Below are 25,880 nucleotides of genomic sequence, written 5' to 3'. Positions count from 1 at the left end.
GGCTAGCCCAGCCGCGGGCTATCGACGACCGTGTGCAGAATAGTGTTCTCTTTTTTCGGAAAGCTGATGCGGTCCGCTAGGCTCCTCCCTCGCTGCGCTGGCGGCGACCGACTGCGGTCGTTGCGAGGCTGCGAGTTTTCAGAATCTCTTTCTCTTTCTCTTGGGAACAGCTCTTTCGCCTGGCTGCTTGTCCCTGCTTGGGCTCTAGCCTCGCCGCCGTCACCCCCGTAGGGGGCCTGGTTGCCCTGGAAAGGGGCCTGGTTGCCCTGGAAAGGGGCCTGGTTGCCCTGGAAAGGGGCCTGGTTGCTCTTGAAAGGGGCCTGGGCGTTGCTCTCTGTCCCGTAGGGGTTGCATATGTCGAAGTCGGCACCGGGATATTGATCTTTTTCAATCCACTTGGGACGAGTCTTGCGTTGATTGGATGGTCGCGACTCGTTGGCCACGTTGGTACAAAATCGTTCGTAGATCTCGGCTTGTTCCTTATTTTCGGTGTCTGTGGCCATGTTCATTTCTTTGGTGTAGGTTTCGGCAGGGGTTCCGCTGGTCTGCTGTGGCTTTCTCATTGAATCGTTGTTCTGAGGTGCCCGGGCGTCTTTCTGCCCCATTCTGTCCAGTATTCGCCATTTTTTATCTGACGGAGGTTTGTCGTCCATGCTGTCAATTTCGAGTGAAGTTGGCAAGAGTAAATAAAAAAAAGATGCGCATTGAGTGCGAAGGGGTAAGTGGAAGGAATGAAAGACATCCTCCTCGTCAAGACAATTGGAAGGCAGCCTCTGGAAGTGGGTCTCACGGCCGGGCAGCTAGATACCTTACCTTAGGTAGGTACGGAGCACTTACTCAGATTCTCCACCCACAAACGGTAATGTCAAATAAGGTTATTTGCCTTAGTGTGCCAAGATGCCCACACTGCAAGCATGAACCTTCAGGACATGGGTAAGGTGAGATTGGTTACTCACGGGACGGCCATCATAACTACTTAATCTCCCTCGAGCTGAGGTGAGTTCCTAATTGAGATGTACTGTACATTTCTCCATCCCAATCACCACCCGCCGTCCCCTCTCGTGCAAATTTGAGGACCATGTGCAGTTTCTGTCCACAAGGGTACAGAAGTGAATCGCTATGGAATCGAACGTTACCACCAACTTTAGCTAGCAGCATCAGAAGGAGCGCCAGCGCCAGCGTTTCCATATCTCTCCCGTCTGATGCGAATCTCGTTGAGGAAGAAGGCTGCCGACATCCGCATGCGATCGCCATCGGTTGTAGTCCTCATCTCATCCTGAAGAAAAGCCTGCAGTCTTTCCATCGTGCCGAGGCGGAATTGCTCAGCCGACACGAAGGGAAGCATCGGTGCTGCTGTATAGGCGGTGGTGCCGGGCGGGGGTGGGGCAGGGAAGGCTGAGTTGTGGTCGAGATGTTGCCACAGTGCCGGCGAACGCATTTGCATGGAGAGTGTTGTTCCCGATGGCGGCTGGAAGATTCTGAAACTGCATTACAAAAGCATGTCATGTCGGGGGAAAATTGAACTTACGAGGGTTCTGCCTCTGTCTAACTGGACGATCAACTCGCGGGGGGCCTCTTGGTCCTGGGTACATGACCCCTTTGAGGTCTCGGTCGGCCCTGACACAGTCGTTGCGCTCTCTGAACGAGAGAAACACGACTCCATCATGACCCGACGGGCCACTCGACGGAGGCCAGTTGAAGCTGGCAGAGTCCGGCTTGGCGAGCTTCGACTTGAGGAAGGCCTCGACGCGAACCCTGGTCTCCGCAAACGGGAGGCTCTTGACTCGGAGAAGCCTTCTGTTCTTGCGGTAAGGAGCAAGGACAATGTCGAATCTCTCCTGGTCGTCCTTGTCGTTGGCGTCAATGCCGCGGCTGCCGTTGGATGCCATTCTGCGACATGAATTAGTTACTGAATCAACCTGACATTCTTCGCACTTACCTGAACAGTCTAGCGGACAGCAATTTGTTTGTCCGTTCGTTTGTGTTATTAAAATCTTTCCAGGAAGGGTTGCACCGGAGAAAACCAGATGCGTTGGTGTAAGGTAAGGTAGGTGGATACCTTACCTAGGGGAAGGGAGGTATGGTCAGGCGAGGAAGGTGCATGGGGCAGGTATTTTCGCAGGATAAGGCATCGAACTGAACAGGTAAAAACAAACGCTTGGTGGCAGCCCACACAGCAACAACAGCCTCTGGTTCCGAATGCCCGGTATTCACCTGCTCAATAACCGTAGCAGAGTTCACAGCTTATGAAGGAGCCACGAGGAAAAGCGGGGAACTTCCTTTAGCACAGATCATCGTCGTCGGCATCGTGTTGAGAAACACAGAATCTATTCATTTCTGTTCCCCGGGGTTTCTGACTGATTCGCCCTCTGTCTAGCGCTTTCCTCCAACTTGAGGATGGCACCCTCGATCACATCAGCCTCTTCAAAATGCGCCTCGTAGAAGTCTTCATAAAAGCCTTCTCCGTCAGGATCTTGGTCGCAATCGTCGATGTACTGATCAGAGGCACCAGTAGCTCCGGTAAAAAAACTCATCAGGCCTATGCGGTATACAAAGTCGAGTAGGTCTCAGCTTGGTAGAAGATCTGTCTGAGTAGATAGCTCGAGGTCTACGATACAGGGAAACCACTCAGTACGTCGACATCGCCCTGGCTCTCAGCTGGGCCCCCTTCTTCCAGATGAGAATGGGAAGAGGGACGGCAAGCGTTGCGCCCACAAGTGCCATCAAGCTATTGGCCCAGCCATATCCGAGTGCGTGGTACATACTCGGGGCAAACAAGGGGAACAAGAAAGCGGTCAAGCTCTTAACGAACTGAATCGCTGCCATGGCACTACTAGTATGCTCTGCGTGCGCGTCGATCACGTAGGCTGTCACTGATAACTTGTCAGTCGTGTCGCCAATAGACCGTATCAAACTCACTAGGCATTCCACTTAGCTGCATGCCAAACATCATGACAACAACTCCGACATCGACGACTAGCCAGTAGAGACGATACTGTGCTGTCCAGCCGTAAAATAAAGTCCCCAGCCAGGCCGGAACAATACCAAAGAATGCGAGCATGACTCGAGACTCTGGTGTAGGTTGGTCACTACGTTTATACAAGCGGTCTATCATCAGTCCACCAAATTGGGAGCCAACAAGCTCTCCAAAAGAGCAGGCGATGTAGTGCAATCCGCTGATCTCCACAGACTGGCCGTATTGCTGTTTCCAAATGTCTGCAAAGGTCGACAGCGTGACATACAGGATACCATAGTTGAATCCCGACAGGACGGCCGACACCTGAATAATGGGATGGAAAAGAAGCAGACGAAGCGGCCTTGTCAGGCAGTTTCTGATGACTGCCAAAGTAGACTTGCCAGCGTCGATTCTCTCGCTGAACGTGTAGTATCTCGTGTCGCCGGTTTCCTTGCGGAGACGAGCAGCCCGCCGGCGTAGGATAAGCGGACCGTAGCACTCTGGGAAGCTGAAGAAGGAGACAAAGATCATGACAGCTTGGAATATGGAAGTGGACCAGAACATCCATCGCCACGTCGTGCGCGCCGCAATGAAGCCACCGATGATGGGGCCTAGAAGGTGTTAGCTTGGTTAGGTGCGAAGCTCGACCAACTTACCAACGGCCGCTCCCAACAGGGGTATGAGAAGATAGAACCCCAGAGACTGGCCTCTCTGTTCAGGGCGCCAAATGTCGCCTAGAACCCCGCCTCCAAGTGCGTAGATGGAACTGGCGCCAAAGCCCGCCAGGAAGCGAGCGGCAATAAGCGTTCCCTTTGTGTTTGCGAAACCACAGAGCACGTTCCATATTAAGAACCATACGCTCGAGGTATGGAGCACAACCTGACGGCCGTAGATCTCGGACATTGGTCCCATGACGAGAGGGCCAAATGCGGTGGCAAGGAGGTAGATGGACAACGCCATGGCGGACTCGGTCGAGGTCATGTCGAGCTCCGCCGCAATGTTTGTCAGAGCGGGCGCCATGATTGTTGAAACCATGATGCGATTGAAACCGGTGGCCGAGAGCACATCGGTGACCATCCACTTTCGACCCGCGGGCCAGTTGAGAGGATTCTCGGCGTCATGCGGTTGTGCAAAGGTGACTAAGAAAGGATCCGAGTCCTTTGACGGGATGGGACCGACCGGAGCGGGGGCAGTTGCGGCCGGTGCGGGATCCGGAATGGGGGCTAACTCCAAGTCGACCGACCTCGGTACCTCCAAGATTACACCACAGTCGCGCGGAGGTGGATTGACCATGGCAATGTGTGTTTGGGAAGAGTGTTGATTGAGTTCTGATCCAATGGTAATGGCGCACCGGATATCAAACGACAAGCGACTGAAGGCCGGAAATAGGCCTATCTCTGCAGCCTGGGGAACACGATCGAGCAACGCGTAAACAAAGCTATACGGAGCAGTAGAAATGAACCATTAGATGGAGTTATCCGTCTTTTCTATATGCTAGTGTTGCTCGGTTTCTGGCTGACATACCTCGGAAATAGGAGGTGAGGTCGGATATGCGATCCGCCGACCTACTCAAACAAGATGCGCTAAAGCAGGCAGCAGCACGTAGTACCTTACTGCAAGCGAGAAACAAGACAGCACCATTGCAATGCGCCATTCTTGGGTTCCTACCGACGCAACAAGATTGACTCACTCTGCAGGCTCTTGAACTTTGGTGCGCCTAGAGAGTCAGGTTCTCATGCAGGGAACACCGCGTATCAATTTCATGGACTGGGCTGCATCCACCGCCGTTGCCGGCCCCACTTCCCCGTGCCAAGCCGGCCCCAAGCCTGTCTTCTTGACTACCTGCTTGCCGGATGATGGCCGTGACGAACCAAATTCGTTGCGCAAATAAGGCAAGTTCAGTCGTTTCGGGGCCTAGTCTATTAAAGTGACTTGTGTATGTCGCCCACTCGTAGGATGAACGGAAGAGTAAAAGGATCAGCGTGTGCGCGAGAAGGGCGTACACAATACGTCAATCGTGGCATCGTGTTCTGTATTGGACTCAAGTCGTAAGTACCATATGAGGCTTTGATAGGCCCCTTCGTGGGTGTAATGGGTATCTTCAATCCAAGATTTCCCCGTAGTTCAGGTCACAATGCCGACGACGTTGGCGGGAATCAGCCGTCAACTAATTTCGGTTTTTCGATGAGCGATATCATAGCCTAGAGGGTAAAATGTCTCAATATTAAAGGCAGAAGATTGCAGTTCATCACAAATTTCTCGTTCCCATCTCACCTCCAAGACTTCTGTCCTTCATATCCCTCCCACCCGCTTGACTGGCGCTTGTACACTTCCTAAATCTTTATATCCTCAGGGGCCCCGTTCCCTCGGCGGTACTTACGTTTAACCCTCTAGATATATCCGACCCGGGAAAACGACATGTTCAATGTGGCTCAAAGAAAAAGTCAATTCCATCTATACAACAGAGCAGCAAAAGAGTTCACCCCCCCCGGTGCTGAACTGGGGGCTACATCTCTGGCGCACTTGCTGGGACTCGAACCTGGGTACTCTCGCTAAGCCTGTCGTCGAGTAGGCTGGTTGGCGTAAATTGATTGTTGACCATTGACCATTCCACCACCACGCCACAGTTTGACCTGACCCCCGGCCTAGGGGGCGCCTGCTGTGCTGGTGACAGGAATGGAAACGGTCTGGCCTATATAAGCTTCACCCGTGGCGTCAAGGAACCTTGAGGTATAGGTAGGATGAGGCTGCGTGAGCCGACGAACCAAGTGGAAGGTGCTGGGGTTCTTCCTTCCCCCTTTCCTATCACGTGCCCAGGGAATGAACCGGCCACCACTGAACATCTCAATTGCCCGCCACGCTGCTCGTTCAGCTCATAAGAGAATGAGTTCAAGATGAATGCCTCTTTAAATTATTCCCCCAGCGATGAAAGACAAGGCAATGGCATGAGAGATGTGGATGAGGCGGAGCCACAGATCAAGACAACTGAAGCGTCACTTATCATCATTACGTACCTTAGTTGTGCAAGAATTCGAACACTGTATTCTCTACATCCACTTGGCGAATACGCAACTCACGTGAAGAAAGACCGCCATATTCATATTTTCTTCCACCTGCCAACTTTCACTCTCCCGCCCTCTGGTTTTCTTACTTCTCCCACACTCTGCCTTCACCTCTTTCATCTTTCACAAATCCCAACACTCCCCATCTCGGCTCTTCCCAGCCCAGATTCTGTCCCCCACATCCCAACCCTTCCCAACTGACACAAATACCACGATTTGTTTTGTCAAGTGAAGGTACGTACAACTCGTATGATTCGAAACGAAATGGGTTCTAACTCTGATCGTCTAGTAATTTGGGGCGTGCGTGGATGGAATAGAGACGTAGGAATAGTATCAATACCATTGTGTTCATTGGGGCGTTCATGCTGTGTCTTGCTCCTCGTGACGTCTCACCGTATTCGGACAGGTTTTGTTGTTGTAACTCACAAGAGGTTGTCACCTAGGTATCTAGGATCCCTTTGTCTCTGATTCCATCATCGAACGTGGTCAAGTGGTTTATCACTTGAGGCCCGCCGATATACGGTTTGAAAGCTGGCCACGTTCAAGTCACGATAGTGGCTCTTGATCTTTTTCATTTTTTCATCTTACTGTTTTTTTTCTTTACCAGCCCTGCTAAGGATACATTACTAAAAGAATTTCCTGTTCTTTCCATCCAATACGGCCTCTTTTCTTTCTTACTATGGCCGCCTAGCAAGGACAAACTCGTGCTTCCATTCGTCACTCAACGGCGGCCATGCAGGTTATCGGGTCTGCAAACATGTCGTCAGAAATCCAAAAGGTCCGATGTTTTCACAGGGAACCTAACCAGAGTCGTGCTGTAAACAAAAGCTCCCAGCTCATGACCTCAATTGAGGTCCCAAGCTGCGATACTCTGCCAAAAAAGGCCATGGGCGAGACATTCTCCCCATGTGTTGTTGTGAGCGGTTATCGTAGTGGGCATCAGTCAACCCGAAACATCACCAAACTTCACGTGACCTGACGATTTACAGAGGTCGACCAAACAGCTTGAGGACGGGTTCCCCATTCCCCCTCCTCACGACTAGACCCACGTCCTGTCCATCCATGAGTGATGATGAATCCACCAATGCTCATGAGATGACCCTTGATCAGAGACGAGACACTATGGTGCATCCTAGGCAATGGAACACAGCAAGTGTAAGTCCCTTCATATGAAAAGAGTTTGTTCCTATGGAATAAACAAGCTTCATTCGATAATCTCTTCCGTTCAAGTGTCGCGACAAGCGTACTGGATGGAGTCTATATCTGTCTTGACTACAAATCGTCCCTTCGTTACACAGCCAGATCAGTCTGAGGTACCTGGCGGCAATGATGTACACATTGGTGGCGACCTTCTTTCTTTCTCCCTTCCTGTGTTGTATTTTATTTCATAACGAGCCATTTGATTAGCAACCTTGTTCCGTCTTCCATCGTCTTGGACCAGACATCGAGACAGTCACAACCGGTGACTCGTGGCAGTGGCATTTGGACCCCGGCGACCGGTATCAGGTGTCATTTCACGTTCGCGTGCAGTAGGAAGAGCAACGACCAATGGAACCGTGTATCTTGATTTAGACAGTCTATCCCGCACTCTTCTATTTCTCTTATTAGTATCACTATTATCTCCTTAAATGCCTCTCATTCAAGAGCACACATATAGTCGAGAGGTAGGTAAAGTAGGGCAATGGTAGAAATAGGCAAGTATGTAGGATAGGCGATGAGCGGCAAATCATTGTGCCACCCACTTGGAGGTGTCGGACAACAAAAATGATCCAATTCTATGCCATCTCTTAAACCCCAACAGACCAAGTTCGAGAGACTCACCTCCTCGAAGCGACGGTCAGCATCGTGTCAGTGGTTGGGAGACGACAGGTCTGCGGTGGACATGGCACACAACCGAGCAGAAATGACCGCCGTCCAAAAGCCACGTCAATTATCCCGACTTCGTCATCCAAGGCCATCAACCAGCTTGACCAACGTGACGAATGTCTCGGGAAACGTTCCAGAACAATTCTGCACCTCCTTGCATGTGTCCGCAATCAAAGACTGCCACGCGACAGTGCCCTACCGTGATTCGTTTCAGAAGTCAGGAGTCCGCAAGGGTGCAATGCGGGGGCTGCCAAACGACGGACGCTGGGGAATCGCACAGCCGCGAGCCAAATTGCAATGAAATCGCGCGCTCATTGGATGGTACAGGTCCGTTGATAACCCAGTTCTTTCGGGGATTTGGCAGATGCGCCGTGACAGAGCCAAAATGGCATCGCAGCGTGTCACCTTGGGCGCTAGGAGAAACGGCTACAGCCACACAGAGGAGCGTATGCTTTCAAGGAGACCGGCCGGATTCCGTGATCCACGCCGCTCCGTGAGACGGCGAGTGATGGCGGTAGTTGGAGATTGCGGTGCAGCATCCCGGGCTCGCCTGTGGCACCCACCACCGGCATTGGCGAATTCCATGATGCGTAGATGGCGACGCAAGGCACGCAGATAACCAGCGGCGCCTCGCTGACCTCTTGTGGTCCTCTTTGCGGTGGAGGGTAGGATACAGAGTTGGTGATTGGTGGCGGCTGGGTTGTTGGAAGCGGGCATTTTGCCATTGTAAGGAAATGCATGCGTTGGCAGAGGGCCCTGGTCCGGACCCGAGCGACTGTCACCGGACAGTGCAAAGATGAGATGCGGAAATGAGCCACGACAGGACCGAGGTACGAGAGGTCGGAGCCTTTCCGCTCGTCTTGGTGTAAGCGGGCTATTGTTTGCTGCAGCCTAAGCAGATGTGACAGATGATGTCGAATGGCGGTTCGTATCAGGCACCCAAGGTACCGCCAGCCTGGTTCGTTCGTTGCCGTGTTTCCTCATCGTGATTGACGGCGAGCGAGGCCGACTTCGAAAGCGCGAGAGAGGGGGGTTCGAGACACTGCTCCATCGCAACGGCCGTAGCTATGAGGCATAGTTTACTGAATCGACGCCGTCGTTGGAAGTCAGTGCTGGCCGAAACGGCAAGGCTTACACAGTAGTGTCGTGAAAGGTGAAAAGAATAACAAGAACGCCAGCGTATGGACCGAGCGTTACTGTCAGAGCTAGATTGGCGGGATGACGGACCCGTCGTTTAACCCGTTCTTAGCGGAGGAAAAGCCCTGTGGCGTCGCTGCTGGACCCCTGCGAGAGGTTGAGGTGAACACAATCACCAACAGCTGAGAACCAACAAGAGCGGGGTTGACGGTTGGTGTGTGTGTGGGGACGTCGACATCGAGTGCGAACAGCAACAAGAGGGCGTGGACATATCCGGAAATGACCCCACAATGGAACGAGTCTGAGTCCGCGACCTCGACGCTCTCGCCGCCAAGAAGTACGGCAAGATACGCGAACAGCCAACAGCTGGCGCAGAGTGTCGGTACAGATCGTCTTGGATCGAGTATGGTCGTCACATGCCCATTGTTGGCCGCTACAGGGACAATTCATCGAGTCTCAGTCGTACACACGGGGGACAGCCCTGCAGTTGATAGAGGTTGATTTGACGGCAGCCCAGCTGTACTTGGACGACCAGCACAGAGGCATCTCGCTGCAATCGCCCGCGGTTGGCGATGGGAACCGTCGACTCGGTAGGCGGACGCGGGTGAGAGGTGACCGGCAGGTGGTGGAATGCAGCAGCGCCACTAGAGAAATGTCAGAGAATGGAAAACGAATTGCAAAGGACTGGTCTTGTCTCACCACGCTGGCCGTGTCGACGCCGATTGGCGATGCTCGTTGACAACCGAGACCACCGTCTAAAAGACATGCATATCTGTGTCCCATCCGAACATGTGGCCCGAAATCCAGGTACTCCGTACCGGCCCCGGGGGTTCGCGCCTTCTTCTCATCCGGAGATGTGCACGATATGCTGAACTTTATCCAACTCGATTTGCTGCCACCCACCCCGGTCGCACCCCGGGCGTGCGGCCCTTGCCTTTGACAAGCAAACACGAACCCGGATTCAGCGTCACATATTACCTGCTGGGCGGCGTCCACACCAATGGCCCAAAGCTGTAGAGCTGCAAATAACCGTTCCATCGATTGGTCCATCAATTGGCCTGTATTGGTACGGAGTGTGTCCAGCCACACGTGGAGGTGCACCACAGTCACACAGACGTGACAGACTCGCTGTCCAGCTTCACGGGCGGAAGGTCTACAGACTTTTGTCAATCACAGTGCAAGAGAGGAAAATTCTCCCAGCAGCCGCAATATCGGTTCCGGGTGGCTGCGGGTGCCCGCCACGGCGCATCGGTTTGACGACGAAATGCTTTGTTGTATGCGGCGGGTGCATGCTGGACAATGATTGACCCGAGAACAATCCAAAGGAGCCTCGGTCGTTGGTCTCCACAGAAGGGCACAAGAGACTAACGTGCGCTGACATCAGCCCATAGACTAGTCCCTGGTGGCCCGCTGACTGATTGCGACTTGATTGCCTCGTGTTAGCACTCACGCACTGAGGGCTGGTGTCGGCACGGAGCAGGAACGGAGGCATGAAGATCATTACCAATGGATGATGAACGAGGTTGAGCACTATCGACATGCCGACGGAAGGGATTGAGGAATACAGGGGAACGTGGGCTATTCGCCGATCGGGTGAGCAAGCGGCGCGGGTGAATGCCTCGATTGAGAAGCGTGTTTGCTGGATGGCCGGAGGACGTTGAGAACTGGGGGCGACAAAGCGACGGACGTGGGAACTCGGAGACGATGCATAGCAGGAGCCAGGAGGGCAGAAGGAGCGGGCCGGGCTGGGACGAAAGCCCCCGTCCTCCGGTGCAAAAAGGCGGTCCCCAGGAGATGTCTGATTCTACATGCCTCGGCGGGTATCTCGAATAGTATAAGAGAGTTGCTACGTCTTTGGTAGTATATGTATGGGCCGGGGTGTTCTCCGATCGTGGACGAGACTCGCTCGCGTGGCACAGCAGAGGCAGCGAGGTAGCGAGCGGGCTGCGGCGGATGCAAAGAAAGCGACGAGAAGCTGAGCAGGATCTCGATCTCCACAGTTCACACAGGCATGAGCGAGTGCGAGGCCTGAAAGCAAATGTCAGCAAGCAAACATGCACGTTGGGACACAGAGTGGCCGTAGGATACAGACTACGGAGCAGAAGCTCGCCCGAGGCTCAGTCAGCTGAGGGGCATCAGCAAGGCGGCGCAGTGGAGGCCGCAAGCCCAGAGTGTCTTTGAGGACGGCCGAGTTGTATTCCAGAAGCGTACGAGTGTGTCTGGGTGATGGAGTTGCGGACTTGGATGCGTGGGAAGAGGGAGGGTGGAAAATTGCGTGGGACGGCTGGGATGGTGAGGTGAAGCGCAAGCCCCGGTTCCAATCTCGTTGCAGCAGCAAGGACCCAAGTTCCAACAGAGGCAGGTCCCCTCCCCCCGGCCGTTGCAGATGCTGAGTCTGTCTGCTGCGTACTACGCAGTAACGTACCAAAGGTTGCTAACTTGACCTGCATCGTGCCCGCTGCTGGCCGCACCATCGAAGCCTCGAGAGATTTCCAGGTCTGTTCATGTCATGCCCGCAGAAGAGCTGTCACTAGAGGTTAACGTACCCGCTAATGCCTCGAAGACCTCACAACCTCTATGCGTAGAGGCGTCAGTCGGGCGCTCGTAGCTTCAGCACTAGGATAGCGCGGAAAGGGAGTGTAGGCATGGCCCCTGGCGCCAATCGTCGGCCGCTAGGTATGGATGCACCCGTCGTTTAGCGGGCCCCAAGGCGCGATTACGTCCCCGCAAACTTCCAGGTTTGACGAGATGTTGTTGATTCCGCTACCCATGCTTTTGCTCCTCGAGAACACCTATCTTCCAGCCATGTTGCGGAGGGATACTTCGTCCTCATGGTGCAGGTAAAATACAAGGTAAATATAGACATGTGGCGATTCCGGAACTCGCTCCTGCCGGTCCAGGTCCAGGTCCGGGTTCAGGTCCAGGGGCCCCAAGGCGAGGTGGTCCCCTTCCTGGGCCGTTGGAGTCGACTGCCACTCGGTACAAATACAGAGGCTGTCGGCGAGATATCGCAGCGTCGGGGGAATGTTCAAAGTCGACGAGTTTGCGACTGGCGGCTGGGACCAGGGCTCCCATTTTTCACTCGTCGAGTCTTGTCCCTCGCGGGTTTAAGGCGTGCATGGTCGGGTTGCATTGCCCAAGGCTCCCCGGCACACCCAGGTCCCAAGTTGCAGTTCCGACGAGGCGTCCAACGCCGTCTGATTCGTTGACTCTGTCCACTCTGCTCGACTGGGCGCAGGAGCATCGCATGCGCAGTTCTGCACGCCAATGGAGCCCTTGCTTTGGCACTGTACTCCGTACTCTGTGGTCCGAAAAGGAGGACTGCTGCTGCGTGAGCCTGGTGAATTGCTGGGTGTGTTGCACAACGCTCGCTGCGATGCCTGCGATGGCTGCAATGCATTGTTATGAGAAAAGTGCACCAAGAACCGAGGACCGGTTACCTCACCTCAGGCAGGCACCAATTCGTACTTAGCTAAGGTACCTTACGTGCTTACCTACCTTACCTTACCTTACCTCACTGCGTTGGTATTCGTAGGTACGTACAGTACAGAGTAGGTACCTTAGTCATCAGTGAGGACGTATGGATACGTACCATACTCTGGGCTGGGCCTTCCCCACACACCTCAACCCAAAGTTGGATGTTCCTTCCTCGAGTCCCTCCAGCTTTCTCCTCCTCTTCGTGATCCAATCAGACCCGTTCGTCCAATGAACTGCCCGTCCGATGCTTCAGGAAACGGTACGTATCCTTTCCCCTCGACTGCCTCCAGCCTACTATGTACTACATACTGCGTACAGCTACTCTCCTCCATACTCCTCAGCCCAACTTCATCCAAGTTGCATTCCAAGCTCCGTTCCCATGCACCCGTCGTGCCATCTCTCTTTTTCCCAACTGGACGGAGGCCGAGTGCGATGCGGCACCCTCACGAATCCCCTCGACCGACCATTCACCGGCCAGACTCTCGACAGTCGACAGCCACCGTCCCGACTCCCCCCCCTAAACCCGTCCGCCAATGTCGCCTCCTGTCTTGCGGCTTGCCCTGGTCGAACCCATGACCCCGGTCCTTGTCCTGGTCGCCGGACTGGAACCGCATCCTCGTCCAACTCTTGGCCATGGCTCGCCAGAGCTGGGGTCCCCCTAAGCCCATCCGTTTCCGCGCCGCCTACCAGACCACCCTATCGCGCTACCTCTCTGTGCTGCTCGCCCAAATCTTCCAAACGAATGCCTCCCTCTATCCGTTGGTCTCTCGTTCTTTTTACAGCCAAATCTGCGTGCGATATCCATACTTTGAATAGTACTGATCACTTCTGCACAGTGACCGGAAACCCTATTTCGAATCCTTTTCGGCCATTATCTAGTCTGGAACGGAGTATTCGCTTACCACTCGCTCGCCCTTCGCGTCCAACAAGTCGCAAGGCCCCAATTTCTCTCCCCCATCCATCACATTGTCCGACGTGGGGCCTGATCCTGGTCTCTCCTCGACAGGACAAGACAAGCCAACACTGCACCTGGTGTTTTGCGGATGCCGCGTGCTGATGCTGGTCGGCCCTGATCCTCGCTCGCCTTTTGCTCTTTTCCTCTCCCTCTCCTCTCTCTCTTCCTTCTTCGCCTCTCCTCCTGAGCCAGAAACCATCGTACCTTTGTAGCGGTGCACTTCGCCAGACGGGCAGAGCGAACAGGGAACCTAGACCCATCCTAGCAGTGTGCAGATACTGTACAGCCTCTCGTCTCCGTCCTCCACTCCTTCTCTGGCACCGCAAATCGATTCCTGCAACCGCGGATTGGGCCCTGTTGAGTTGTCCGCAGCTTCATATACATACCTGCCAACAACCCCCCCCACCGCCCACCGTCGCCTTGCCCTCTTCTTCCCTTCACCATACCTGTGCCTCGCTCTGGTCGCACTCCCAACACCGCACATCCTCCCACGCCCACGCCCACGCCCACGCCCACGCCTATCCGACACTGGCCTGATCCGACCGCCAACGTGTACTCACACATCAACATTCATCCGTCTTGCATGCCAAACGACAACGTATTCGACGCCATTCTGTCTCGAACCTCAATCGTCCCGCTGATCGTTCCTCCCGGTTTCTGGGGGCTCCCATCAGACTAAATTCGCTGGTGCCAACTGGGACAAGGATCTCCCCGGCTCGACTCTGACCATCTCTATTCACGCCGACACACCTAGCCGCTCCGATCCATCGAGCAAAAGCCCGCACTTGTTTGTCGCCGATAACGATTAGACCGTGTCTCAACCGCGCGCCTTTGACCAGTGGTCTGGACAGCGAAAAAGGAAAGGGAACGAGGTGTCTCTGTTCTGTTACGAGCCCTGTGTAGAGACGTTTGCCCACGTTCGTCCGCCAAGCTGCGAAGCGCCATTGGGCAAGACAGCGGACAAAAGAGCCCCTCTCTGCTACCGCCCGTCTCTTGGTCCATCTTCAGCATCCAGCACCTCTCAACCTTTGTTTCTTCGCGAGAGAGCTTCCAATGGGCGTGGTCTGAGTTGCATCATCCGACGCCGATTTTTCTCTCTCTCTCTCTCTCTCTCAAAATCTTCAATCAAATCACATTCGGGCCAGCTGACACGCGCCGATCGTGCTGAGCGCATTCGGAGCTGAACGCCTCGCTCGCTCTCTCTCTCTCTCTCTCCCGCGCTTGACTTTGGCCAAGGGCTGAGTACGGATCTGAGACCTCTCCACCTACAGTGAGTTCGCTCCGGCCGCCACACCCCCGAGCCGAGAACGTGGAAGGGTGCCCTCGCGCCGGAACAAGCATTGATGCTAATAAGGGCAGCTCACTCTCAGGAGCAACTACACAAACCGTCTTGGCCGTCTTTTCTCTCTCCGTCTTCACATAGCGGAATCTACTTTTCACCATCATCCAGTTGAAGGACCCAGCATGGCTCAAAGGCACAATTCATGGGCGCCTTCGCCCTCGTCGTATGGCCCGCCACGGCCAGTCATGGACGGACATTACGCCTACGAACCCGAACCAATGCGACTGCCACCTCCAATGCACTCCAATTCGCAACCGAGGCCCGTCGCACAGCAGCAGCCCGAATACCACCAAAACGACTACCATCAAGCCCCCTACTACCGCAGTGATTATCAGCATCAGCGCGAGTACCACCAACCCCCCTCGCCCAGCTACCATCAGCCGCCGCAGTACCAACACTACCAACAACCACCGCCTCAACCGACACAGCTTACCGATCCGTATAGAGCAGCTCCCATGCCCCGCTATCCCCAGGAGTCGCCACGCGAATCACCGACATTGTCCGCGACCAAGAGTGAGCCATACGATGAGTACCAGGCGGCAAGAGAAGCACATTATCTCAAGCGTAACCAGCCTCCGCAGATGCCACACGTGTCGCACGGTGCCCCACGGGTGTTGAACGACAACTACCAGGGCGGAGGAAAAGTCGCCATTCCATTCACGCCACCCAGCCTGAGAATTCCCGCAGTGCGGTCTGGATCTACGATCCCGACGGCCGGAGCACCGTGGAGTGCCACGAGCCAGCACGAAAGGGTCAAGATTGAGGATCTTTTGAGCGGCGGCAGCGACGATCGAAGGATGCTTCAGCGTGTTCCGGAACCAGAAGTCAAGGTGGTGCGAAACGAGTACGAAATCTTTTTCCGCCAACAACCCATGGCGGCCAGATGCTGTGGCTACGGCGAAAGAGACAGAAGAGTCATTGATCCGCCGCCCATTGTCCAGCTGCGGATAAACAATCCCGACCTTACGCCTGACGAGCTGTACAACAAGATTCATCACCCCGCCTACGTTGTTCACTGCAGTATCTGGAACGTGGATGGAGAGACCGACGAAACCAACATGCCCAACGATGGGATGCGGCCAGGCAAGCGGATCATGGGCTCGCTGGTATCATCGCCCTTTGTAGGTCAAGATGAAAACGGCAACGAAGGCTGCTTCTTCTGTTTCCCCGACATGTCAGTCCGCACACCGGGCAGCTTCCGTCTCAAATTTGTGTTGGTTGTCGTCGACCCGACACACATGGCAAGGAAAGCTCCCATCCGGTCAACCATCATGAGCGACATATTTGTCGTCTACAGCGCAAAGGACTTCCCAGGCATGCAGGCCAGCACACCTCTCACCAAGCGTCTCAAAGAGCAGGGATGTCTTATTTCCATCAAAAAGGGCAACGAAAAGTCTAGTGGGAAGAACGCTCGTCGACAAGTAGACAGCGACGACGACGAAGACGAGGAAGACAATGGTGCTGGCGGTGGCGGTGGCGGCGGAGGAGGAACCTCGACGACCAGGCGCAAAAAGACAAGAAAGCAGCGGTGAACGACGAAAGGAAAACCAAAAACTCCCCACCGACTTGGACACGGGATGGCAGCATAATGTAACACGGCGTTTGTTGGAGATTGGTAAATCGGCGACTAGACGGCGGCGATGGTGTTTCAATTGGGAGTTCTCGTCGGGCTTGGGGCCGTTCTTGACGATAGAGGCGTACAAGAACGAGTGTGCAATACTTGTTACACGCCGAAACCATCTCTCCGAGGCCAGGCGGTAATTTATCATCACATCCTAGCAAAGCGAGGAATACCCGCTACGATGGTCGTTTCTTTTTTACATGTGTCTATCCCATTTGTTGCATATTTGTTGCTTTACTTTCTTCTCGATTCACTCATCATTTCTTCGTATCTATATATACCCTTTGTGGCAATTTTATGGGTTATGATCATGGAGAGACGCAAGTTTGATACTGGGTTCGACTTTCGAGGCCTCGGTTGCATCATTGGCGGGAAGGCAGTCTTTTGCTCTATTCCCACACGGGGACGAAGTACAGGCTTTTTGTTGTGACCTCGCTAGGTACGAGATGGATACAAAATTCAAAGTCGGGGCGCCGCCTTGTCGAACTCATTTTACATTGTTCAGCCACCAGTGATGCTGCGCTCAGCCGACACACGTCGGAGCGGACCTCCATTCCAACATGATCTGACTGCACGCCGCGAGCAAGGGAGACACTCCCGTTTGGGCAACCTGTCGCAACGCATGGCCCCATTGCCGCGACTTTGGCGTCGATGGCGCCGACGATCCCCATCCGACAGCCGGGCCATCGTCGCAGGCGTTGCATTCCTCGGCTGGCCAGCGTGAGAGTCTGAGGTTACACGGCCCGACACAGGGTGAAGGGCGAGCCGGGAAACATGAAGGGAGCCAAAAAAAAAAAATAGAAAAAAAAAATGGGTGAGGCCATCCAAGGCATGCGACTTGTCTCTCCAGGGACTTATTCATTCTCTCTCTCTAGCCTTACCGTGTGGCATGTTCTCCGTCCTCGGGCCTTGAGAAATCCTCAGGGCCCGAGGGGTTCATCGTCCTCGTCGTGCCGTCCACGATACTCCCTGGCAAAGCCCTAGCGATCTGCCAGCCGTGCGAGTCAGGGTTCATGGGTCCTTTTTTTTTTTTTTTTTTTTTTGTCCCCTTTCCCCCCTCGTCTTCAACCGTCAGGGTTCGTGGGTTGTGGGCCATTGAACCATTTCACCAATGCAAGGTACGGATACACAGCAATTGGCCCGCGATTCAAGCATCGCAGTAGCCGCCGCCGCCATCATCCAAATAAAGTTTTCGGGAGGGGGGACGGGCGAAACGGGTGACGGGTGACGGGGTCACGGGTGCTTACCCATCGCCTTAGGGAACCCAACCGGCCCATGGTCCACGGAAACGGGTACGCAGTATGCGCGCGCAATCTCGTAAATTTCTTTGCGAGATTTACGGGATGAATGGCCTAGGTACGGATGCACCAAGCGGGAACGATGTCCCGTTCGGCGGGCTCCAGTGGCGCGCGAGCACACGCCGGTCTTGGTCCGGGCTTTTATTTTCCCTCCTTCTTTCCAAGGCACTTTGTCTTTCTTGGACCACCCCAGTCCAATAAGTAGGGAGTACGGAGTACGGAGTACGGGTGTGAGGATATTTTAGGGGACTGAGACACCCGCAGACTTTGTCTTTGGATCGTAGGAAGAAAAGAAACGAAAAATGTGTGGCGCTGTGGTTACTCCCAAGACTCGCGTGGCTTAGAGTCATTGACATCATTGATTTTTTTTTATTTTTTTTTATTCCGCAACACCTACTCAGCCAATCGACCCTTGATGTCTCAATGCGGAACATATTCTCCTTGACGCGCTTCCCTCACGCGACAAGCCTGTCTCCCTTTGCTTAGTGACATGCCAATTGGGACTCCATCCTAGGTTTTAGGTGAAAGTATCTCGTGATTTCGTGATTCGCGTTACACAGCGTTCGTGACCTACCGTCTCACTCAACCCAATATTTCTCAGTCACATACCTCGCCCTCACTCACTCGCACGCACGCACTCACTCACATCCACCATGGCACCCGGCCCGCGCGTGATATACTGGTTCCGGACCGACCTTCGACTCCACGACTCGCCCGCCCTTGCGGCAGCGCTCGCGCTCGAGCCGGCCGCCCTGTGGCCCATCTTCACCTGGGATCCGCACTACGTGTACCGCGCCCGAGGCGGCCTGAACCGGTGGCAGTTTCTGTTTGTTTTCCCCCACGCCCCCCTTCCCCCTTGCGGAGGGAGTAACGAGCAAGAAACAATGACTTACACAAACCGTTGTGCCCAGACTGGACTGCCAGAATGACCTATCAGAGAGCATCACCAAGCTCAACCCAAAATCCAAGCTCTTTGTGCTACGCGAGGGCCCGCAGACGCTGTTCCCCAAGCTCTTCAAGGCGTGGAAGGTGACGCACCTCGTCTTTGAAAAGGACACGGACGCGTACGGCCGCGAGCGGGACGAGGTGGTCATCAAGGCCGCCCAGGATGCCGGGGTGGAGGTGATCATCAAGAGCGGGCGGACGCTGTGGGATAGCGACGCCGTGGTTGAGAAGCACGGAGGCAAGCCGACCATGTCCATGGCGCAGCTGCAGGCGGCCGGCGCCAAGGTCGGGCCCATTGCGAAGCCAGTGGCGGCGCCGGAGTCGCTGCCGGATCCGGGTGAGATGCCGGTGGACTTTGAGCAGACGCCGCCCGAGACGAGGCCCGATTTCAACGCGGAGAACCGCACCGAGGGCGGGGACGCGGCGTACAAGAAGATTGCGGGGCCCAAGGGGGACTTTGCGATTGAGACGATGGAGGAGCTCGGGTTTCCGTCGGCGACGACGCCTCACAAGGGCGGAGAGACGAGGGCGCTGGCGATGCTCGAGGAGATTCTGGCCGACAAAAAGTACACGGCCACCTTTGAAAAGCCAAAGACGAGCCCCGCGGCATTCGAGCCGCAGTCGACGACCTTTCTATCGCCGTTTTTGCACTTTGGGGCCCTGTCGGTGCGCGAGTTCTACTGGAAGGTGCAGGACGTCGTGACAAAGTACGGCAAGGGGGCTTCCAAGGTGCCGGAGAGCTTGCTGGGGCAGCTGCTCTTCCGCGACATGTACTTTGCGGCGCACGCGGCACTGGGCTACCAGTTCACGCAGACCGCCAACAACCCTTACTGCCGCTTCATCCCGTGGCATTTGCCGTCCAAGGTCAACCACGAGACAGGCCTCGTGACGGGCGAGTACCACGTCGACTCGGCGGAGGCGGACGAGTGGTTCCGGCGGTGGAAGTACGGCGTGACGGGATTCCCGTGGATCGACGCCCTGATGCGGCAGCTTCGCGAGGAGGGGTGGATTCATCACCTGGGGCGCCACTCGGTCGCCTGTTTCCTGACGAGAGGTGGTTGCTACATTGACTGGGAGCGCGGCTGTGAAGTGTTTGAGGAGTGGCTGCTCGACCACGAGCCCGCGTGTAACGCCGGCAACTGGCAATGGCTGAGCTGCACGGCCTTCTTCTCGCAATACTTTCGGTGCTACAGCCCCGTGTCGTTTGGGCAAAAGTGGGACAAGCAGGGCGCCTTTGTGCGGCGATGGGTGCCGGAACTCAAGGACTTGGACGCCAAGTACATTTACGAGCCGTGGAAAGCCCCGCTGCCGGACCAGAAAAAAGCCGGGGTCAGGGTGACGGGTCGTGGAGAGAAGCAGGAAAAGGGCGTGTACCCGAAGCCAATGTTTGACTTCAACGAGAGGAGGACGGCGTGTCTGGCGGCGATGAAGCAGGCGTACGGAGTCGGCCTCCACGGGAACGACGAAAAGGTGCGGGACGGCAGCTGGCGCGAGCTCTTTGCGGGCCAGGACACAGAGATGATGGACGAGTTTGAGAGCGACGACGGCGAGCACGCTGATCACGGCGAGGACCATAAAACGGCGCGACCCAAGGGAGACGAGATCACGCCGGCCAAGCGCGCTGCCGACGAAGGTAGCGCCGAACAGCACGCCGACAAGAAGAAGAAGAAAAGGTTGTAGCCCACTCGTAAGTCTGGCCGTACATAACGGCGTCGGTCAGAATGTGTAGCTCAGCTGTCTGGACGGTGCCGTTCGTAAAAGAGAAAGATAATGTTGTCTTTTTCTATGACTGCGTCCCATAACAAAGCGACTGGTATTCTATTCAGGTTGTAAAGACAATCTGCAACGCTGTGATACGTGTCGTTGACGGCATGTTGTTGAATGTTTCATGGGCAAGTCCAGGTCAGTAATACGCCGCTGCGTAAAACACGCTGGAGTGACGTCGCCCCCCGGTCCTTGGCTTGGCGCACGGCCCCAGGCAGCGGGGTCCAGCAGCCCGATCTGGAAATCGCGACCAATCACCAGCCACGGTCTGTGGAGGCAGCCAACTTCAAGGCAGGAGCACCAATTGCGGCTTGCCGTTGCTCCCTCCACCCTTGACGGTCGTACCTTCCCGATTAGTGTCACGATGAGGCTGAACCACAAGGACCTCTCCTCACCACGTCCGACTGCCTGCATGGCACCTAGAATTTGACTCAGACGATTAAAAAAAAAAATACCGTCTACCTTGCCGTCTATAAGAACCTCCAGTCCCTCAGGTTGTAGAGTCAACACATCCGACTCACCACCCACACCACCATTCACTCAACTCACCATACCACATACCAGAGAACAGTCGTTCACTCATCTCCACCACCCGACACCCAGCACCGCAACACAAGATGACCAAGACAAGCGACCCCGAGACCGTCGAGGTCATGCCCGAGATTCGTTCCCAAGAGCACGCCATTGCCAGCAGCCGCAGAGTGACGGTGCGCCTGGGAGACGACGGTCCTAACTCGACACGATCAGACATCCGCATCTCCCACGGCAGCAAAAAAGACGCCCTCTCTATCCAGCTCAACCGCACGATCCGCGTCCCCGACAACAGGGACACCAACAGCCTTCCCCCCGGTCTCGGAACCTTTCCCCTATTCAAGGTCCACGACTACGCACACAACATGCCCGCGGGCATGGCCAAGAAGGGTGGCATTTTCTTCCCAATGTACCAGCGCGAGGCCATGTGGGTCAACTTCTCGGCCCAGGCCCCTTTCGCCATCAAGATCTACGTTGGCGGGGTCAATGCGGTTTCCGGCCTGCCCATGACGGAGAACGAAAAGACGCTGGAGAAGCGCGTGCGGATGCTCAACAGCGGCAAGCAGATCCAGGACTACATGGTGGTGCCTGACCAGAACTGGCTGGACGGCATCGTATCAGAGGACGGCAAGATTCGGCAGTTCGTCGCGCAGCCCAAGGGATCGGGCTTTTCAGTCGAGGCCCAGGTCACCGGGGAGGAGAACATTGGCGGCATCCAGATTGAAGTGATTCCCATCAAGAAGAATCTCCCGACCGAGTTTGACGTCCGCTACGAGAACAAGGAGCACAAGGTCGTCACTCGGACCTTCAACGTTGCGGAAAAGGGCCTCACCGGTGAGAGCACCTGGCTGGATGTCAAGAAGCTCATCCGCGACGAGTTTGACATAGCCGTCGACCAACAGCGTCTCAGCGACCACGGCAACCGCTCGGGCTTTGACAAGTACCGAATCGACTTTTCCGACGATACCAAGCTTGGCGACACCTACTTCCCACCAAACTTTTCGACCGTCAACGTCGGGCATGATACGCCAATGCGGGGACGGATGCGCATGATGGGAGGGCTCAAGTCCATGGCGGCTCCTGGCGGCGGTCCCGAGATGATGATGTGCGCAGCTTCCGTCTCCAGTGCCATGGCGGCACCACCTCCGGAAGTCGAGGAGATGGGGCTCGCGGCTGGTGGTCTCATCACCCAAACGATCGAGGCAGACAAGTACCCGGCCGACGTTTGGGACGTCGAGGCCTCGGTGATGATGAACCTTCAGATCCTGAGCGTCGAGTCCTTCTGTGCCGTGACGGGACAGCCGGCTCCCGACACCCCCGTCAACGCCCAGTCGTACGCCAACCACGGCTATCCATTTTTTGAGATTTGGGGAGAGGAGAAGACGGGCATCAAGGGGGACTTTTCCGACGTGAAGAGCGTGGCGCAGATTGAGGCCGAGAGAGCTGCAGCAGCCGGCGAGGAGTACAAGGAGGAGGAGAGCGTATTGGTGAGGATTTTGCAGCTTGGCCCATTCCGAAGCACCTTCCGTCCTGTGGAAGTGCTGAAGAAGGAGCTCGAAGGGCTACGCTTGGAGTGATGATTGTATGACATTTTAATGATGATTGAAAGGAGGCATGGCACAGGATATCAGGTTTTCGGCAGAAAGAAATGATTTGCACTCTGTCCCAAGTCACAAGCTAGATTAGGATACATGGGTAGGACTGAAAAACAAAAAGGCAGTAACAGTTTCTGCACTAGGTAGCCCAGATGAAAAAGAGCCACTTCACTTGCATGCAGTCAAAATCCCGGGCTAAAGTGGGGCGATCGGAGCTGTCCAAGCTTTCCGTCAGTGCGGACCCCTCCGGCCGACGTCAGGCCGGAAACAAAACGATAAGTAACGGAATCGTCCGTCTTGTGAAGTCAACAGCAGAACAGCGACATCCATCCGTTCAATCCGGCTAGTAAGTCCTCATCACAAAACCTCGGCAGCCCCGCACTCCATCTCCAAGTTCAACCCATCATTTTAGATTTTGGAGTTATCTACCTCTTCCCCGCGTTCAAGTCGCATCTCCCGGGACCTCGGCGGACCCACATCTTACCGAGTAACACCACATCCAACGACAGGTGTATATGTCGCGGCCCCCTCAGGGTCTCCAACAATGCATCTTCCACTCTGCCCAAGAGAAGTAGTATTGGTAGCACACTCGTAGAGAAAGAGACGCACGCACAGAGAGAAACAACAATGCCATTCCAATCTCGAGCCCAAGCCCTCGTCAACGCGCAAACCGGCGCCGACGCCCGTCTATCCCGGCACACCACCCCCACCTCTTCTTCGTCTTCGCCCGCCGTGCCCAACATTGAAACCCTCATCGCCCACGTAGAACAGCACGGCTACGTAATCATCCCCTCCGCCTTCTCCGCCCCGGAAGTAGATGAAGCCCACGCCGAGATCGTGCGCCTGACATCCTCGCCCAAGACAGCCGGGCCAGCCGGGGGGTTTTCCGCCGGTGCCAATGACAAGGACAGCACCACCACAGGCGGCAGAAACAGCTTCGAAGGCTTCAAAACCCACCGCATCTACGCCCTCCTCAACAAGTCCCCCGTCTTCCACAAGTTCCCCACCCATCCGGCCCTCCTCGCGCTCAACAACCACTTCCTCGACCCGGGCTTCCTCCTCAACGCCTTCCACAGCGTCTACATCCAGCCCGGCGAGGCCCCGCAGGCGCTGCACCACGACGACGGCTACGTCGGGGTGCCGAGGCCCCATCGGTCCTTTGGGACGGTAATGCCCCTCCCCCTTGCACACCACAGCTGCCTCCTCCATGACTGACACAGCCCAACAGGGCGTAATGGTCGCTCTCGACGACTTCACCCCCTCAAACGGCGCGACCGTCATCATCCCAGGCTCCCACACCTGGGGCCCCGACACCGGCGCCGCCGACACGGCCCACCTCCCCCAGCGCAAAGACGCCATCCCCGTTGTCATGGACAAGGGCAGCGCCGTCTTCTTCCTCGGCACCCTCTGGCACGGCGGCGGGGAAAACACCTCGCCCGACCCAAGAAGGGCGCTGACGATCCAGTACTGCCAGCCCTGGATGCGGCCCCTCGAGAACCAGATCCTCGCCGTCGAGTGGGACAAGCTGGCCGGGATGCCGAGGCGGCTGGTGGACTTGCTCGGGTACGAGCCCGGGGCCCCGTTTGTCGGGTACGCGGATGGGGTTCACCCGTGGAAGGTTGTCCAGAGGAGGCTGAGGGAGCAGGAGGAAAGGGGTCGCAGGCAGGGGAAACTGTAAATGGCTTCCGACCCTGTGTGTGGCATCGTGCGGTGTCACTGAGCGAATGAGTCGAGTGTTGACTACATATTGTATTGACGTGACCCTGAAAGGCCGCCGTATCCATCCCCGCACCAATGTGAATCCACCACTAAAAAAATATCTACGAGAAGAGTATCAACAGTCGCACCATGCGAAGATTACAGTATATAGAGCATCTCGTCAGATGCCAGTGGTTGCCATCGTATATGACAATGTATGCCGCCAAGTCAGCGGATGCGCCATGCCCAAATCCCGGCTGCTGCCAATAATCACGAAACCGCCATCCGATGCCGTCCCTTGGGACCCGGCTCTTTTTTTCTTTTACCCAAAATCCGGCCGTGAATAGAAATAAGACTAAATACTAAGTGTAATGTGAAGACCGACAAGGTCGGATGCCGGGTGCGGCATTAGAAGTAGAAATAAATACGAGAGAATGTCGAGGGTATCATGGCGCTTGCTGAAAATCAAATAACTCAAAACATGACTCGTTATGGATCAGTGCAGTCTGCCGACCGCTCTACAACATGTTGTAAAGCAGAGCCAGGGTCATGGTCGTTGCCGCCAGAGCCCAGGAGGGCACCGACAGCCCTGCCGTGCTGACCGCGGCCAGAAGCGTGTCGTTGACGTACTCTGGTCCGCATATGGTATTGACTTGCGACGCGGCGTCCTCGTAGGTTGACGAGATGGCGAGTTTGCGATTCGTGGTGAAGGTCTGGTAAATCTCCATGGTCTGTCGGAGACACGTGCCGCAGGTGGGGTTTGCACTGGCGGGCAAAGTCATGTTGAGTGGGAGGTAGTAAAAGTAGACGTTGGAGGGCGTGGTGAGGTTGGTGACGGCGTTGGCAAAGCAGTACATGGACGTGTCGGGGTCGGTAAGGCAGGTAGCCTTGTACAGCATCTCATACGATTTCAAGCCGAGATAGGCCTGCATGACGATTGGGTTGCCGGCCTGGTAGTCGGAGCCGCAGTTGGCGTCCAACGTTAGGTTACCGGCCACACCGGTGAGGAACTCTGTGCAGTACTCGACGTCAGCGCCGCAGGTGGCGTCGAGCACTCTCACAATACTCAAAAGCTTCTTTTCAGCCTCAAAGAAGGATCTCGAGCCCTGGACGAGAGAGTCAGCTCTTATACAACACCGACAGACAACAACAAACATACCTGGAGCAGCATCGACAACGGGTAGCATTTTTTAAAGTTCTGGTTGGTGAGGAGCGAGTTGATGAAGCGAGGACAGGACGCGCCGTCGTTGCTGGTAAAGTTGAAGGCGAGACTGGTGTCGAAAGGCGACGGCAGGGGTGAAGCTGAGTCCACAGTCGCAGCGGGCACCGTGACGGAAACGGTCAGCGTAGTCGAGGCCGCAGTAGCTGACGCCTTGTCGGTTGTGCTGGGCGTCAACGTAATGCCTTCGTCGTCTCGCTTCTTGAGTTCGTCATACCCAGGCGGAACCATGGTCCACCGGCCCTTGATCATCGTAGGCGTGCGATCGTCAATGACGAGGGCGTCCATGGGAGGAAGCACTGCGGGTGCAGTAATCTGAGCGGGAAGAACCTCCAGCACGGGTTCGGAGCCGGCCAACACCACGGAGGCAATGGTGAGGCATAGGAGAAGCCATAGTGACCGTGGCCGGGTCAT

General features: G+C 55.5%; 8 protein-coding genes across 8 annotated transcripts; 4 read left to right on the top strand and 4 right to left on the bottom strand.

Annotated features, from left to right (window-relative positions):
* Positions 1 to 2: 2 nt before the first annotated feature.
* Positions 3 to 563, bottom strand: N0V96_007716 (uncharacterized protein; the record flags this gene model as incomplete). The annotated part of the gene is made up of 1 exon (XM_065758111.1): positions 3 to 563. The coding sequence occupies one exon, from the start codon at positions 561 to 563 to the stop codon at positions 3 to 5; it is 561 nt and encodes a 186-aa protein (XP_065613253.1).
* A 581-nt stretch (positions 564 to 1,144) lies between these two features.
* On the bottom strand, positions 1,145 to 1,889 carry N0V96_007715 (uncharacterized protein; the record flags this gene model as incomplete). Its single annotated transcript, XM_065758110.1, has 2 exons — positions 1,145 to 1,484; positions 1,654 to 1,889. The coding sequence occupies 2 exons, from the start codon at positions 1,887 to 1,889 to the stop codon at positions 1,145 to 1,147; spliced, it is 576 nt and encodes a 191-aa protein (XP_065613252.1).
* Positions 1,890 to 2,628: 739 nt separating this feature from the next.
* On the bottom strand, positions 2,629 to 3,976 carry N0V96_007714 (uncharacterized protein; the record flags this gene model as incomplete). The annotated part of the gene is made up of 3 exons (XM_065758109.1): positions 2,629 to 2,873; positions 2,920 to 3,567; positions 3,613 to 3,976. The coding sequence occupies 3 exons, from the start codon at positions 3,974 to 3,976 to the stop codon at positions 2,629 to 2,631; spliced, it is 1,257 nt and encodes a 418-aa protein (XP_065613251.1).
* Positions 3,977 to 15,031: 11,055 nt separating this feature from the next.
* Positions 15,032 to 16,327, top strand: N0V96_007713 (uncharacterized protein; the record flags this gene model as incomplete). Its single annotated transcript, XM_053194600.2, has 1 exon — positions 15,032 to 16,327. One exon carries the CDS (start codon positions 15,032 to 15,034, stop codon positions 16,325 to 16,327), a length of 1,296 nt encoding a protein of 431 aa, XP_053048096.2.
* Positions 16,328 to 18,367: 2,040 nt separating this feature from the next.
* N0V96_007712 (uncharacterized protein) lies at positions 18,368 to 20,339 on the top strand (the record flags this gene model as incomplete). Its single annotated transcript, XM_053194599.1, has 2 exons — positions 18,368 to 18,540; positions 18,626 to 20,339. The coding sequence occupies 2 exons, from the start codon at positions 18,368 to 18,370 to the stop codon at positions 20,337 to 20,339; spliced, it is 1,887 nt and encodes a 628-aa protein (XP_053048095.1).
* Positions 20,340 to 21,040: 701 nt separating this feature from the next.
* On the top strand, positions 21,041 to 22,531 carry N0V96_007711 (uncharacterized protein; the record flags this gene model as incomplete). The annotated part of the gene is made up of 1 exon (XM_053194598.1): positions 21,041 to 22,531. The coding sequence occupies one exon, from the start codon at positions 21,041 to 21,043 to the stop codon at positions 22,529 to 22,531; it is 1,491 nt and encodes a 496-aa protein (XP_053048094.1).
* Positions 22,532 to 23,176: 645 nt separating this feature from the next.
* On the top strand, positions 23,177 to 24,227 carry N0V96_007710 (uncharacterized protein; the record flags this gene model as incomplete). Its single annotated transcript, XM_053194597.1, has 2 exons — positions 23,177 to 23,716; positions 23,778 to 24,227. 2 exons carry the CDS (start codon positions 23,177 to 23,179, stop codon positions 24,225 to 24,227), a joined length of 990 nt encoding a protein of 329 aa, XP_053048093.1.
* Positions 24,228 to 24,765: 538 nt separating this feature from the next.
* On the bottom strand, positions 24,766 to 25,880 carry N0V96_007709 (uncharacterized protein; the record flags this gene model as incomplete). The annotated part of the gene is made up of 2 exons (XM_053194596.2): positions 24,766 to 25,353; positions 25,407 to 25,880. The coding sequence occupies 2 exons, from the start codon at positions 25,878 to 25,880 to the stop codon at positions 24,766 to 24,768; spliced, it is 1,062 nt and encodes a 353-aa protein (XP_053048092.2).

Source organism: Colletotrichum fioriniae (genome assembly GCF_027942845.1).
Source record: "Colletotrichum fioriniae strain IMI 355084 chromosome Unknown scaffold_9, whole genome shotgun sequence".
NCBI classification, from domain to species: Eukaryota; Fungi; Ascomycota; class Sordariomycetes; order Glomerellales; family Glomerellaceae; genus Colletotrichum; species Colletotrichum fioriniae.
This window is presented reverse-complemented; position numbering and strand designations above follow the sequence as displayed.